Here is a 16,765-nt window from a genome sequence, read left to right on the forward strand (position 1 = left end):
ATTCTTGTTTCTTCCTTCTTTTCTGTTTGGTTGTTTCTTTCTTCCTTCTGGTCCATTCCCTTGATTTGAGTCCAAGTTTCCTTTCCATCACTATTGGTTTCCTGTGCATTTCCCTTCATTTCAATCAGTTTAGCCTTCATATGTTCCTCTAATTTGTGGCTAAAATCAACCAGTTCTGTGAGCATCCTGATCACCAGTGTTTTGAACTGTGCATCTGAAAGGCTGGCTATTTCTTGGTCACTTAGAATTATAGGCTCTGGAGCTTTGAGCTGTTCTTGAGTCATAATGTTTGGTCTGTTCACACCTGTTATGTATGAGGGGCAGAGCCTTAGGTGTTCACCAGGGCCGGACGACCCAGTTGCTGGGTTGTGACGCTGTATGTGGGGGCGGGGACTGAGAGGGAAAAAAAATGGCGCTTTGCTCTGTTCCACTCTCTCTCAGATTTCTGTCCCCTCTGCAGCTTCCCACAAGCAAATTGGGCCCCTCTGGTGCTGGCTCCCGGGTGTGTGGGCCCATGTACTGTCCAGGACCCTGTGGGTCTGTCCAACAAACTCTCTGTGGGCCTGGAAGCCTCACTTGACCCCTTGACCCAGAGAAAGTCTTTCCAGTTGCTGTTTTCAGGCTCTAATTCCCATTGCTGGGGCCCTAGCCTGAGTGATCTGTCTCACTGTTCGCTCCTTTGCTTGGTTTATCTGCATGCGAATGTGTGACTGCAGTCAGCCAGCTGCCTTGCGCCCTCACTGGGTCCGCCCATCGCCACCCCATGCCTGGGATCTGCCAACTGCCTCCGCTTCCACTCCTGGGTCAGTCGGAGGGCATGATCTTTCCTGCTCGACTTTGCTCCGCTGCTGACTCCACCCCTCTTACTGGTCTTGCTGAGTGGGTCATTGTTGTCGGAAGGACTTCTGTACAGTTCAGTTTTCACTGTTTTGGCTGCGTCTTTGTTTCTCAAACTTAGCTCTGTTTAAATTTAGTTGTGAGTGGGAGCAGTGTTTCCACCTATGCCTCCATCTTGGCCAGAACAGCTGACCTATATCTGTACCATCTTCTGCAGGTGGCCTCCCTATCTGTCAAAGATAAATTCCTCCTTTTCCATTCTAGATTTCCATTCCCTTTCACCTTTCCAGACATTTTAGCTTTTCAGTGATCCCATCTTTGTCTTGCAACATCAATATCTCCCTTTCCACTGGGGCATCATTCTGATCCACACTCGAGCATGGCATAAAAACTTCCATCTCAAACAGAGTTTTTTCTCAGTTCCATACTTTTCTCTAGTTACTGCGCATTTCTTTTTTCCTTCTTCATGGTGGGGAGGAAATCCTTTTCTAAAGAGTCATCTAAAATCATCTCCAATGTCTACTTTTCATTTACTCTCTTTAAAAATTTATAATAATTGACATATGAAAACAATATAAGTAACACATATGCAATTATGGATGGCATCATAATAAAATGAATGCTCAAATGAACTAGAATCCACTTACTTCTTTCCTTTTCCACTACCATATTATACTAATACAATTTACTATAATCTCTTGCCTAGACCATTTTTAACAACCTCTTCACTGATTATTTGCTTTATGCCCTTAAATTCAATTTCCATAAACATAGTGGTTATTTCCTAAAAATCCTTGATTAAAATCTTTCAATGCCTGTAAACTCACTTCATTCAAAATCCAAACTCTTTACCATCATCTACAAATTCCTGAACAGGCAGTCATCTGTCTCAATAATCTTATTTGATACCAGTCTCCCTCTCATTTATGTTTCTATCACAGCAGCTTCCTTTAATTTCTAGAACACATTACGTTGTTTTCTGTATCAGGTTATTTGCCTGTTATGCTCCTCTTTTTCTGTTACTATGGCTGGCTTCTTCTCATCCTTCAAGTTTCAGCTTAAAGTTGTATCCTCAGAAGCCTTCCTTGACCAAACTATGAAGCAGGCAGCCTCTTTCCCCATCCCCGTCACTCCTTCATATCCTCTACTTTATCTTATAGCTAGAAGTTATTCCAATCACTATTTAGCTTGTTTTTGTTTATTTACCTGTTAAATATCTATTTCTTAAAAATTAATCTCCATGAGGGCTGGGACCTGGTCCAGCTTACTGCTGAAGACCTAGCATCTAACAGTGTGGGTGTGTATATAATTGTGTATACATAACTTATTCCATTTTAACACCAATCCTCCTGAACCCTTAACCCCTTCCCATTTCCCCCTGGGTGGACTACAAATGGTATAGAGACTCCAGATTCATCACGAACCACCATTAATCCTTTGTCAACCGTTAGTCTTCTTTCTATGCAAAATGCCCTCAATGTTAATTTGCCTTGGCACCAGAGCCCCAATATCTGGTCCCTTTGTTCCCCTCAGTCACCATGCATTCCTTTCAGAGTACTTAGGTCCACTTCTTAGGGGGAGAATAAAACCAGTGGTCTGCCAGTAAATGAGGCAAGGATCCATTTTGTCCTGCTTCCTGCCGCTGGCTGCCCAGCACTATGTTTCTGTAAGTTCCATATTAAAACTCTTTAAACTGACAAACTAGACTTGTCTGCCTCATTCTTTGGCCTCTTGAATTCATTGGCATTTGGGGGCTACTTTTGCATACATGGCATTTAATGAAACACTAACCCAGTTCACAGTATACAGATATTCAATAAACACTGATTAAATAAATACTCTATTTTGATTCTGAACTGATTTCTTACTTAGTCAATTAGTCAAGAACTAATCCTCAATTAGTCAAGAACCCCAAAAGTTTTAGCAGGTTTATAGATAAAGTAAGTTAAATAATGACCAAGTAAGTTTAGCTTAAAAGAAATCAATGCTGATTCTCAAGAAAGTGTTTTCAGAAAAATTAATGAAGGAAAAAGATATCAGAAAATGGCTGAAGAAAAAAACATAAATTTAACTGCAGACAATAGAACTGAAAGGGATATTTTATGCATGCTTAAATGAAGAAAGAATAAAGGAACAATAATTAAAATCATGAATCTAAGAAAGCAAAGTGGGATAGGACAGGAATCAAAAGTAGAGGACAAAGAGAGTGGGGGAGAGGGAAAAAAGGGAGGAAAAGAGAAGGAAGCAATGAGAGATGGAGGACAATATAGGGAGAGAGGAAGAGGGACAATCTTTTCTTCTGAGATAGCTTTGAGAAAAAGATACTCCCCCAAATATTTTAGAGATTCTGATTTGGCCACAGAATAAATCCCATCTTCCTGGTTCTTATTAACTCACCTGGATAGGGGCTTGTTGAAATTTCTCTTACTACCACCCATGGTCCTTTTCCATCCTCCAAATGAGATATCATGTCTGGTTTGGAAACTGCAAGCCCTGTTCAGAGGAAAATGAATAGAGTTTGACTATGTCTATGGGCAAGAACTATTGCCAAATTCAGTCTCTATTCTTAATCTCTTGTGCAGAGCAGCAATTATAGGAATTCTAGAGGTGTGCTGTCCAATATACTTGCCAATGGCCACATGTAGATGTTTAAATTTGAATGTAAATTAGTTAAAATTGTATGAAATTTAAAATTTAGTTCTTTAATTGGACTAGCCACATTTCAAGTGCTCAAGAGCCACAAGCACCTAGTGCTTGCCATATGGGACAACACTGGTGTAGACTATTCCCATTACAGGAGAACCTTCTACTGTACAGTGGATGCCACAGAGAACTACACGTGTATCTCAAAGAATCTCAATACTATGATCCCAGATTTGCTGGGATAATACATCATGAGCATAATTTGTTTAGAAAGAAGGCACTGATAATTCATTTATGGAAAAGACTAGAAAAAACTTTAGTCTTAATTCTGAGGGACTGTCAACAACTTTCAAGATTCCAATGAAATGTGTATTTCATACTCTACAGTGGGTAGACTATTTAGTTAAAAGTAAGGAATAGCATAATTCCCAATAATATCTCCTATGATCATGAGATTTTAACGCCAAAATTCATATAAGTACTTTAGAGGCTCTATATCCTCAGCAAGTCTGGTCCAGTGGGTAGATACATGAACACAGAAATCATCCTTACCCAGGGATACAAGATTCCTGTAATTCTCTAGCATTACATCCTTGTGCAGGTTTCTCTGTGTAGGATCCATCAACCTCCACTCTTCCAATGTGAAGTCTATAGCCACATCTTTAAACGTCACTGAATCCTAAAATAAATACACTGTGATCACCCAGGGACCAAACACTAAGACCTGTTAGGCAGAATAATTTACACAAAACTGGGGAAGAACTAGAAATCAGAATCACCAAATGACTATAGAAGTCAGTCCATTCAACCCTTAAAGGGTGTGTGAGTCTCCCTAGGGACAAGAACTTAAAACCAGAAGAGAAAGCCCATTCTATTTTTAGTTTTACCGAATAGCAGGATTTTTTCCAGACTAATTAAAATCTGGCTGTCTTGCCCTGGCTGGTGTAGCTCAGTGGATTGAGTATGGGCCTGTGAACCACATGATTGCGGTTCAATTCCCAGTCAGGGCACATGCCTGGGTTGCAGGCCAGTTCCCAGTAGGGGACTCACCAGAGGCAACCATACATTGATATCTCTCTCCTCTCCTTCCCTTCCCCTCCCCTCTAAAGATAAATAAATAAAATCTAAAAAAACAACAACCTGGCTTTCTCTAACTTCTAAATATTGGTCTTACTTTATTATCTAGAGTCAAGCAGTATGGTCTCCTCCTTCCCTAGAAAGTCCTTAAAATATTTGGTAACAGTTAGTAGTTTCCCCCAAACCATCTTTTCTTCTTCAAAACCCTTCCTTATGTATAATATCAACTGTTTTTCAGCTCCAATATATAAAATATAGCTTATGAAAAGGTAGTTTATCATTCAGATGACAGATTAAGAATATTACAAGCCTGCTCTTTGAGAAATAAAAATAAGGAAACATAGAACTTTGTGGAACTTCTTTGGTCAGGATATAAAATATGTATGAAATTGTGTAGAAAAACAGAAGAATTATCCATTAAAATGTTAATGATTACCTACTGGAAGGAGAACACAGGGTGCAGTTTTTTTAAAAACTGGTGATTTTTTAAAAATATATTTTATTGATTATACCATTACAGTTGTTCTATTCCCCCCCTTCATTCCCCTCCACCCGCACACTCCCTCCCCCACCATTCTCCCCCCCTTAGTTTATAACCACGTGTCTCAAGTTCTTTAGATTCTATATTGCCCCCAATATTCTCGCCCTCCCCACTATCTATTTTCTACCTACCATCTATTCTATTTTCTGTGCCTTCTCCCCCTTTCTCCTCCTCCCACACCCCTGTTTCTAACCCTCCACGTGTTCTTCATTTCTATGGTTCCACTCCTGATCTAGCTGTCCTCTTGGTTTGCTTTTGTTTTAGGTGTGGTTGTTAATAACTGTGTGTTTGCTGTCCTTTCACTGTTATTATTTTTCATCTTCTTTTTCTTATATAAGTCCCTTTAGTATTTCATATAATAAGGGCTTGGTGATGATGAACTCCTTGAACTTGACCTTATCTGAGAAGCACTTTATCTGTCCTTCCATTCTAAATGAAAGTTTTGCTGGATAAAGCAATCTTGGCTGTAGGTCTTTGGATTTCATGACTTGGAATACTTCTTTCCAGCCCCTTCTTGCNATTAAATGACATAGAGACTAAAAGCACAATTCTAAGGATCAATGAATCCAGGTGTTGGTTTTTTGAAAAGATAAACAAAATAGACAAACCTTTAAGTAGGCTCATCAAGAAAAGAAAAGAGAGGACCCAAATAAACATAATCAGAAGTGAAAGAGGAGAGATTACAACGGATACCACAGAAATACAAAGGATTGTAAGATATTACTATGAAGAACTATATGCTAAGAAATTTGAAAACATAGGTGAAATGGACAACTTAAAAAAATATATAATCTTTCAAAACTGAATTTAGAGGCAGCAGAAAGGCTGAACAGACCGATAACAGCAGGTGAAATCAAAGCAGTAATACAGAAACTGCTAGCACACAAAAGCCCTGGACCAGAGTGTTTCACAGTATAATTTTACAAAAATTTTTAAAATTAATTCATTTATTTTTAATATATATTTTATTGATTATACCTTACAGTTGTTCTATTCTCCCCTTCATTCCCCTCCACCCTGCACCTCCCCACCATTCCCCCCTTTAATTTATGATCACGTGTCTCCAGTTCTTTAGGTTCTATATTTCCCCTACTATTCTTGCCCTCCCCCCTATCTATTTTCTACCTACTGTCTATGCTATTTTCTGTACCTCTCCCTCCTTCTCCTCCTCCCACTCCCCTGTTGCTAACCCTCCATGTGTTCTTCATTTCTATGGTTCCACTCCTGATCTAGCTGTCCTCTTGGTTTACTTTTGTTTTAGGTGTGCTTGTTAATAACTGTGAGTTTTCTGTCCTTTCACTGTTCATATTTTTCATCTTCTTTTTCTTATATAAGTCCCTTTAACATGTTTAACAAAGAGCTAACCCCTATCCTTCATAGACTATTCCAAAAAATCGAAGAAGACAGAAGACTCCCAAACTCTTTTTATGAAGCCAGTATTATCCTAATCCCAAAACCACATAAAAACACAGAAAAAAAAGAAAACTATAGGCCAATATCGCTGATGAACATGGATGCTAAAATCCTCAGCAAAATATTGGCAAACCGCATCCAGCAATACATTGAAAAAATCATATGCCATGATCAAGTGGGATTCATCCCAGGGATGCAAGGATGGTACCATATTCACAAATCAATAAATGTAATATATCACATAAACAAAAGGAAAGACAAAAATCACATGATTGTATCAATAAGTGCAGGGAAAACATTTGATAAGGTACAGCTTCCACTTATCATAAAAACACTCAGCAAAGTCAGAGTAGAAGGAGCATTCCTCAACATAATAAAGGCCATAAACAAGAAACCTACAGCCAACATCATACTCAATGGGCAAAAACTAAAAGCTTTCCCACTAAGACCAGGAATAAGACAAGGTTGTCCACTTTCACCACTTCTATTCAACATAATATTGGAAGTCCTAGCCACAGCAATCAGACAAGAAAAAAGAATAAAAGGCATCTAAATTGGAAAGGGGGAAGCAAAACTGTCATTGTTTGCAGATGACATAATAGTGTACATAGAAAATCCTATAGATTCTACCAAAAAACTACTCAACCTAATAAGGGAATTTAGGCAAAGGAGTAGGATACAAAGTCAATACTCAGAAATCAAAGGCATTTTTGTACACTAACAATGAAATATCAAAAACAGAAATCAGGAAAAAAATCCCATTTGTTATTGCAACAAGAAAAAGAAAATACCTAGGAATAAACCTAACCAAGGAGGTAAAAGATCTGTACTCAGAAAACTACAAAACTCCGAAGAAAGAAATTAAGGAAGACACGAACAAATGGAAGACTGTACCACATTCGTGGATTGAAAGAATTAACATCATCAAGATGTCCATGCTGTCCAAAACAATTTTTAGATTCAATCCAATCTCTATTAATGTACCAATGACATATTTCACGGATATAGAACTAACACTTCAAAAATTTATGTGGAACTATAAATAACCCTGAATATCTGCAGCAATTTTGAGAAAGAAGAAAAAGTAGGGGGGATCACAATACCTGATATTAAACTATATTTCAAGGCCACTGTAACCAAAACAGCCTGGTGCTGGCATAAGAACAGACACATAGACCCACAGAACAGAATAGAGAGCCCAGAAATAAACCCAAGTCTCTATGGCCAATTGATATTTGACAAAGGGGACAGAAGCATAAAATGGAGTAAAAATAGCCTCTTCAACAAGGTACATGCAAAATAAGGAAACTTGATCACCAACTTACACCATACACAAAAATAAATTCAAGGTGGGTAAAAGACTTAAATATAAGTTGTGAGACCATGAAAGTACTACAGGAGAACACAGTCAGGAAAATCTCCGATATTCCACAGAGCAACATTTTCACTGTATGTCCCCTGGAGCAAGGGACATAAAGGAAAGAATAAACAAATGAATCTTCATCAAAATGAAAAGCTTCTACACAGGTAAAGAAAACAGTATTTTTTAAAAAATATTTTATTTATTTATCTTTAAAGGGGAAGGGAAGGAGAGAAGGAGAGAAATATCAATGTATGGTTGCCTCTGGTGAGTCCCCTGCTGGGAACTGGCCTGCAACCCAGGCATGTGCCCTGACTGGGAATCGAACCGTGATTGTGTGGTTCTCAGGCCCGCGCTCAATCCACTGAGCTATGCTAGCCAGGGCAGAAAACAGTATTTAAATGAAAAGAGAATCAACTACATGGGAAAATCATATTTGCCAATGATACTTGAGACAAGGGTTTGATCTCCAAAATACATAAAGAACTCACATGACTCCTTTCCAGGAAGAGAAACAACCCAATTAAAAAATGGTCAAAGACCTGAACAGACATTTCCTCAAGGAGGATATACAGAGGGCCCGGAGACATATGAAAAGATGCTCAGCATCACTAGCCATCAGAGAGATGCAAGTTAAAACCACAATGAGATACCACTTCACACCAGTGAGGATGGCCATCATAAACAAATCAAGAAACAAGTGCTGGTGAGGTATGAAGAAATGAGAATCCTAGTACATCGTTGATGGGAATGTAGACTGGTGCAGCCACTGAGGAAAACGGTATGGAATTTTCTCAAAAAACAAAAAATGGAACTACCTTTCAATGCAGCAATTCCACTGCTGAAATTATATCCTAAGAGCCCTGAAACACCAATCCAAAAGAACCTATGCACCCCAATGTTCGTAGCAGCACAATTTACAATAGCCAAGCAACCTAAGTACTGGAAGCAACCTAAGTGCCCACTAGTAAATAAGTGGATCAAAAAGTGTGGTACATTTACTGAATGGAATAGTATGCAGCAGAAAGAAAGGAGCTCATACCCCTTGTGACAGCATGTATGGATCTGGAGAGTGTCCAGGTGGTGAAAAACAAATACCATATGATCTCATTTATAAGTGGAACCTAATCAACAAAACAAACAAGCAAGGAAAATATAACCAGAGACACTGAAATAAAGAACAAACTGACAGTAACCAGAAGGGAGGGGACAGAGGGATAATGGGGGGAAATAAGGGAAGGCTGGTCATGGAACATGTAGAAAGACACACGACAAAACCAAAGGTGACAGGATCAAGGGTGGGAGGTAGGGAGGGGTGGGGTGGGGGGATGATTGGTGGGCGAAAAATGGAGACAACTGTACTTGAACAAGAGTAAAATAAACATGTAAATAAGTAAAAGAAAAACAAAGAGGAAAGGGTAATAAAAAAATAATAAAACCAAATATTACCAGAGATAATATTAAGTAATTAAAAATAATCAACTAAGGAAATACCAAATCAAATTTGATAATATTAAGACGTTTAATTTTTTAGCTGTTGACCCTTGAACAACACAGGTTTGAACTGCACAGGTCCACTTATACATGAATTTTTAAAAATAAACACATATAATACTGTAAATATATTTTCCATATAATTTTCTTAATAACATTTTCTTTTTTCTAGTTTACTTTGTTTTAAGGATACAGTGTATAATATATCTAACATATCAAATATGTATTACTTGACTGTGTTATCAGTAAGGCTATTAGTAGTTAAGTTCTTGGGGAGTAAAGGTTATATGCTGATTTTTAACATCATGGGGGTTAATGTCCCTAACCCCTGCATGGTTAAAGAGTCAAATGTATACTTAACATTTAAAAATAATCTATTATAAATTATATAAGGGAATGTTTATAGATAAAATTGTATAATATCTTATATTTGCTTCAAAATATTTAGTGAGAGAGGGCAGGGTTACAGACAAAATATGATTGTCCATGTGTTGAAACCTGTTGAAGGTGGGTTCAACAAGATTCACCTAACTACTCTCTCTACTTCTGTACGAGTGTAGTATGTTTTACTTGTCAGGTACTGATCTAAGCACTTTTCATGTAATAACTGAATCCTCACAGTATGAAGGTGCTATCTATAGATAAAAAAAAGTGAGGCTTAGAGAAGTTAGGTTCTTTGCCTAAGTTCACAAAAGAGGCAAAGTCTAGATTCAAATTCAGGCAGTTTGGCTCTAGAATTCAAGCTTGTAATCACTATACTTGATCTATTAAATTAAGAGCCCTTATTAGGCTCTTAAAATCAGGCAAAGATCTCAACTTAGACAATATTTGGCTAAGGTCTGCTCTATATCAGGAGATACACTTCCAGTCCTGGCTGGTGTAGCTCAGTGGATTGAGAGCTGGACTGCCAACCAGAGGGTCACTGGTTTGATTCCCAGTCAGGGCACATGCCTGGGCTACGGGCCAGGTCCTTAGTAGGGGGCAAGTGAGAGGCAACTACACATTGACGTTTCTCTCCTTCCCTTTCCCTCTCTAAAAATACACAAATAAAAAAATGAAAAAAAAAGTTAAAAAAAAGAAGATCTATTTCCTCAGCAGTGTTTTCCTGCTGGATGCCTGTCAAATTGTTAAAAGCTTTTATTGGGGCCTCAAGATTTGTTAAGTATGTCTTATATAATCCCACTAATAATAAAACATGGGCAATGTGGGAAATAATAACAGTTTATAAACTTTATTGCTAATCACTTCACACATAAATGATAATAAATTTACTGGGCTTGTTTTGTTTTTCCACCGAGAGCTAAGCCTCAGGAAAAATCCAAAAAGGCCCTCTACTCTCATCTCTGGCTTACCTTGAGGTTCTTCTCTGTAAGCAGGAAGTAAAGGAAGGATAAGGCAAAGTTGTAAACTGCCTACCTAAGATTAAAAGGTATGTCCAAAACAAACAAAAACCTTTTGGCAAATGCTGGAAAAATTACTGGCTTAAGATTTAAGGAAATCTATGTCTATTTATTAATCACTATATTAACCAGAGATTTCAGTGGCCATACATGATGAATACAAAATTTACTGAATTAGTCCAGGAAAGTCACTAAATAAACAAAATAGTACCAGTAATAACAAAAACAACAAACTGCAACAACAAACCCTGTGGAGGGGAGAATCTGATTTCCAGAGTTGCCACATTGTATTATTTAAAATACCATGTTTTTGACAAAAATTAGAAGACACACAAAAACCAGAAAAGCATGGACCATAAATAGAGAAGTAAAATTCAATGGCAACTGCCCTTGAAGAAAGTAAGAAATAAATCACCCATTATAAATATGCTCAAAAACCTAAAGAAAACCAGGTCTAAAGAATTAAAAGAAATTATGAGAATGTTATGTCATTAAATAGAAATTCTGGAGTTGGAAAATACAATAACTAAAATAAAAAATTCAATAGAAATGTTCAATGAAAGCAAATAGCAAATTTGAACAGTATTATGGTCTGAGGCCCCCAATATTGATATAGTGAAATATTATTGCTCAATGTAATGGTATGAAGAGGTGGTGCCTTTGGGAGGTGCTTAAATCATGAGGGCAAGATGGTCATGAATGAGATTAACTTCTTATATATATAAAAAAAAAACCTCTAGAGAGAAGTCTTGATCCTTCTACCATGTGAGGATATGATGAGAAGTCTGTGACCTAGAAGAGACCTCTCATCTAACCATGCTGGCATCGTGATTTTGAACTTCAGTCTCCAGAACTGTGAGAAATAAATTTACTCCCCTTGAAGGAACTTTCACATCTCTTTTTAAAAAAATATATTTTATTGATTATGCCATTACAGTTGTTCCATTCCTCCCCTTCACTCCCCTCCACCCTGCACGCCCCTCCCCCACCATTCCCCCCCTTTTGTTCATGTCCATGTGTCACAAGTTCTTTAGATTCTGTATTTCCCATAGTATACCTGCCCTCTCTCCTGTCTATTTTCTACCTATTGTCTATGATACTTATTCTCTGTACCTTCTCCCCCCTTCTCCTCCTGCCACTCCCCTGTTGCTAACCCTGCATGGGATCTCGATTTCTATGGTTCTGCTCCCGATCTACCTGTCCTCTTAGTTTGCTTTTGTTTTAGGTGCAGTTATAATAACTGTGAGTTTGCTGTTCTTTCACTGTTCGTATTTTTTATCTTCTTTTTCTTAGATAAGTCCCTTTAACATTTCATATAATAAGGGCTTATATGAAATGGCACTGTCCTGATTGGTCAGAGCTGCATAGCTCCAATTTGATGGGAATGCATCAGTCTTCTTGGTTGAAACAGGATTCCAGGAACTCCTTCATAGGGCTGGCTCAGGCAGCAGAAACACAGTGCAGGAGGGGACAGAAATCTGAGAGAGAGTGGAGTGGAGCAAAGTGCCATTTTTTCCCCTCTCTGACCCCGCCCCCACATATAGCGGGGTCAGAGAGGGGAAGAGGAACAGCCATGAGTGGAAAACTTACTCAAACAAATAATAAAGGAGAACTTCCCCAGTCTGGCAAATGAAATAGACTTCCAGGAAATCCAGGAAGCTCAGAGAGTCCCAAAGAAGTTGGACCCAAGAAGGAACACACCAAGGCACATGAACTCCTTCAATGTGACCTTATCTGAGAAGCACTTTATCTGCCCTTCCATTCTAAATGAAAGCTTTGCTGGATAGAGCAATCTTGGATGTAGGTCTTTGGACTTCATGACTTGGTATACTTCTTTCCAGCCCCTTCTTGCCTGTAAAGTCTCTTTTAAGAAATCCACTGACAGTGTGATGGGCACTCCTTTGTAGGTGACTGCCCCCTGATCTCTTGCTGCTTCTAGAATTCTCTCCTTCATTTTCATATTGGCTAATGTAATTACAATGTGCCTTGGTGTGTTCCTTCTTGGGTCCAACTTCTTTGGGACTCTGACCTTCCTGGATTTCCTGGAAGTCTATTTCCTTTGCCAGACTGGAGAAGTTCTCCTTTACTATTTGTTCAAATAAGTTTTCCACTCATGGCTGTTCCTCTTCCCCTTCTGGTACCCCTATAATTCGGATGTTGGAATGTTTAAAGATGTCCTGGAGGTACCTAAGCCTCTCCTCATTTTTTGAATTCTTGTTCCTTCATATTTTTCTGGTTGGTCATTTTTTTCTTCCTTCTGGTCCACTCCCTTGATTTGGTCCCAGTTTCCTTTCCATCACTATTGGTTTCCTATGCATTTCCCTTCATTTCAATGTTTAGCCTTCATATGTTCCTCTAATTTGTGGCTAAAATCAACCAGTTCTGTGAGCATCCTGATCACCAGTGTTTTGAACTGTGCATCTGAAAGGCTGGCTATTTGTTGGTCACTTAGAATTATAGGCTCTGGGGCTTTGAGGTGTTCTTGAGTCATAATGTTTGGTCTGTTCGCACCTTTTATGTATGAGGGGCGGAGCCCTAGGTGTTCACCAGGGCAGGGAAACTCAGTGGCTGGGTTGTGACGCTGTATGTGGGGGCAGGGTCAGAGAGGGGAAAAATGGCGCTCTGCTCCGCTCCACTCTCTCTCAGATTTCTGTCCCCTCTGCAGCTTCCCACAAGCAAATTGGGCCCTTCTGGTGCTGGTTCCCGGGTGTGTGGGCCCGTGCACTCTCCAGGAACCTGTGGGTCACTCCAGGACCCTGTGGGTCTGTCCAACGAACTCTCTGTGAGCCTGGGAGCCTCTCCCAGCCCCTTGATCCTGAGAAAGTCTTTCCAGTTGTTGCTTTCAGGGTCTAATTCCTGCTGGGGCCCTAGCCAGAGCAGTGTGTCTCACTGTTCACTCTGAAGGAATTTTCACATATCTTTCCTGCTGTCTTAGTCCCAGAGCCTATAGAGAAGAGCCCACTGGGACTGGCTGAGGGAGAAGAGGAAAGTCTGTTCCAGAAGGAACTGCCTGAAGGATCATAAGAATTCCTAAACATGGAAAAGGGAGGAATAAATCACTTGTTGAAAAAGCATTCTATAGTTTTCCAAGTCTAATGAAAGAACAAAGCATGCATAATGGAATCCAACAACCGGAAGATATCAAAAAGGGTATTTTCAAGTCATTTCTTTTACAAAATAGCAATTCACATTAGCGTACAATAGTTTCAGCCTTTCTGTCAGTAAATAAAAGTTATTTTCTAAGCGTCAAAAATGTTCTGTTGTTTATAGGCCATCCAGTCTGCTGTGTTTTGATAAAGAAGCCTGAAGACACTAAGCAGAAAGAAAAAAATTGGTGACCTTGAAGACAAGTCATTGAGATAATCCAGACTGTAGAACAGAAACAAAGAAGAATGAAAAAAAAAAAGATGAACAGAGATTCAGAGAGCTGTGAGTAAACAAGAATTCCAATATGTGCATATTGACAATCCAAGATAAAGAGGAAAGAGCCAGAAAGAGTATTTGTAGAAATAATGGCCCCAAACTTCCTTAATTTGATGAAAAACATTAACCTTCACATACAGGAATCTCAATGAACACCAACCAGGATAAAAATCAAAGAGATCCATGCCTAGCTACATCATAGTCAACTGGAAGAAGATGAAGAGAGAATCTTCAAAGCAGCAAGAGAGAAGGGACTCCTGATATACAAGGGATCCTAAGTAAGACTGTCAACTAATTTCTCATCAGAAACCATTGAGGCTAGGACACAGTAATACAACATCCAGAATGCTGAAAGTATTGTAAAAAATGTCTACAAGAAATTCTGCATGTAGCAAAACTATCCTTCAAAGATAATGATAAACAAAGACTAAGAGAATTCACTGCTAGCAAATCTGACCTACAATAAATACTAATGGGTATCCTTCAAGTAAAATCAAAGGACAACTGTCTAGTTAGACAGTAACAAATCCACATGAAAGCCACATGAAGATATATACCAATAAACATAGCTAAATAAATAAATAATTTTGTTTGTAACTCTTTTTCTTTTCTTATTTAAAAGACAACTGCATAAAGTAATAATTATAAAATTGTGTTGATGGAGTTACAATATATAAAAGGTATAATTTGTATGACAATAATGAGCGGGAAAAGGGAATGGAACTATGTTGGAGTAAAGATTTATATACTATTAGAACTAAGTTGGCATTAATCTGAAATACATTGTTTTATGTCAAGATGTTAATTACGAGGTTGCCCAAAAGCCTGTATGTTTTTTTTCTGTAAGATAAAAGACACATTTTCCATTTTCACCAATAACTTTATTGATTTAGACATTTTGAGTATGCCAAGTATCTCAGAAAGAAGATAAAAGGGGCTAAAAGGGGCTTTTGGTGGCTGACTGGGTTCAAACAAAAAAACCCAACAACAACAAAAAAGAGCCCAGCCATTTCTACACAGGAGCACCTCACAGAGAAGCCTGCATTGAACTGCCTGCCTGCACTGAGTTTCTGCTGCCTGAGCCAGCCTTATGAAGGAGTTCCTGGAATCCTGTTTCAACCAAGAAGACTGATGCATTCCCATCAAATTGGAGCTATGCAGCTCTGACCAATCAGGACAGTGCCTTTTAGAGGACTTAGTGTTCTCATTTGCATGAGGAAGGGGCAATCATGGGCCAGGGTTAAGGACTTCTGTCTATATATGCTAGCTCCCCTCTGGGTTGGGGAGCAATTTTTCCCTTTCCAGTGAAGGCTGAAAGACTGTTTCCCAGCTAGAGCTGAACATATAGGAAGAGATTCTCATTGGAGCAGAGCAGACCACACCACAGCAGAATAGAGCCACCTAGCTGGAGAGGGACCTGGCCCCAGGGCTGTCTCACAGCAGTGCTGTTTTCACAGCCATGCCACATCACCACTGAGCTGTTTTGCACTGGATAAGTATTTCTTCACCGCACCCCAAACTGGGGATTTCTGTTGGGTGTTGAATTGGCACCAACAATGATGTGTTAAAAATTTAAAAAGACTAAAATCATACAAAGTAGCACTTATAATCACAATGGAGTGAAACTATAAACCAATAAAAAAGAAAACTAGAAAATCCACATATGTGCAGAAATTAAACCACAGACTTTAAAAAAACAAGTGGGTCAAAGAAGAAATCACAAGAGAATTTAGAAAACACTCTGAGACAAATTAAAATGAACAATATATACTTGCAAAATACAGTGACAGCAGAGCTCAGAGGGAAATACATAGCTCTAAAATACCTACACTAAAAAAGAAGATATCAAACCAGTAACCTAAATTTATAGCTTAAAGAACTAAGAAAGAGTGAACTATACTTTTTTAAAGAGCAGAAGAAAATCAATATCAGAATGAAGATAAAATAGAGAACAGAAAGACATCAGAAAATCAACAAAAGCAAAATTTGGTTCTTTGAAAAGATTACAAAAATGACAAACCCCTAGACTGACCAAGAAAGAAAAGACAACTCAAGTTACTGACATCAGATATGAAAAAGGACACACTTCTACTGGCCTTACAGAAATAAAATGATTATAAAGGACTAAAATATAAACAACTGTATGTCAATAAAATTAGATAAACTAGATGAAATAGACAGGTTCCCTAGTAAGACATAAACTACCAAAATTGACTCAAGGCAAAGAAAATCTGAATAGATATATAAACAAACTTCCCACAAATAAAAATCCAGGTTCAAATGGCTTTACTAGTGAGATCCCCCATTTTCAGAAAAATTAACACCAATCCTTTACCAACTCTTCCAAAAAAACAGAAGGAAACAATGTCCAACTTCAGTGATGACAGTATTAGCAAACTGGACAAGGACATCACATGAACACTAGAGACCAGTATCTCTTATGACTATTATGACTGTATATAAAAATTCTCAATGAAATATTAGTAAACTGAATCCAGCAACAAACAGTACTATATACCACAGGCAAATTGGATTTATCCAGGAATACAAAGTTGATTTACAATCTGAAAATCAATC

General features: G+C 38.4%; 1 protein-coding gene and 1 non-coding gene across 2 annotated transcripts in view; one reads left to right on the plus strand and one right to left on the minus strand.

Moving 5' to 3' along the window:
* Positions 1-16,765, minus strand: part of ZNF624 (zinc finger protein 624) — a 50,888-nt gene that overhangs the window by 11,986 nt on the left and 22,137 nt on the right. The window contains exons 3-4 of the mRNA XM_037068811.1: positions 4,033-4,159; positions 3,235-3,330 (exon numbers count right to left, since the gene is read on the minus strand). Of these exons, the coding sequence (XP_036924706.1) occupies positions 3,235-3,330; positions 4,033-4,159 (223 nt within the window). The remainder of the gene's footprint in view (positions 1-3,234; positions 3,331-4,032; positions 4,160-16,765) is intronic.
* On the plus strand, positions 13,659-13,784 carry LOC119002823 (small nucleolar RNA SNORD22). Its single transcript, XR_005069818.1, has one exon. It is a non-coding gene; the product is annotated as a small nucleolar RNA SNORD22 (small nucleolar RNA).

This window comes from Sturnira hondurensis, unplaced genomic scaffold (genome assembly GCF_014824575.4).
Source record: "Sturnira hondurensis isolate 20B ecotype Veracruz unplaced genomic scaffold, ASM1482457v3 Scaffold0018097, whole genome shotgun sequence".
NCBI classification, from domain to species: domain Eukaryota; kingdom Metazoa; phylum Chordata; class Mammalia; order Chiroptera; family Phyllostomidae; genus Sturnira; species Sturnira hondurensis.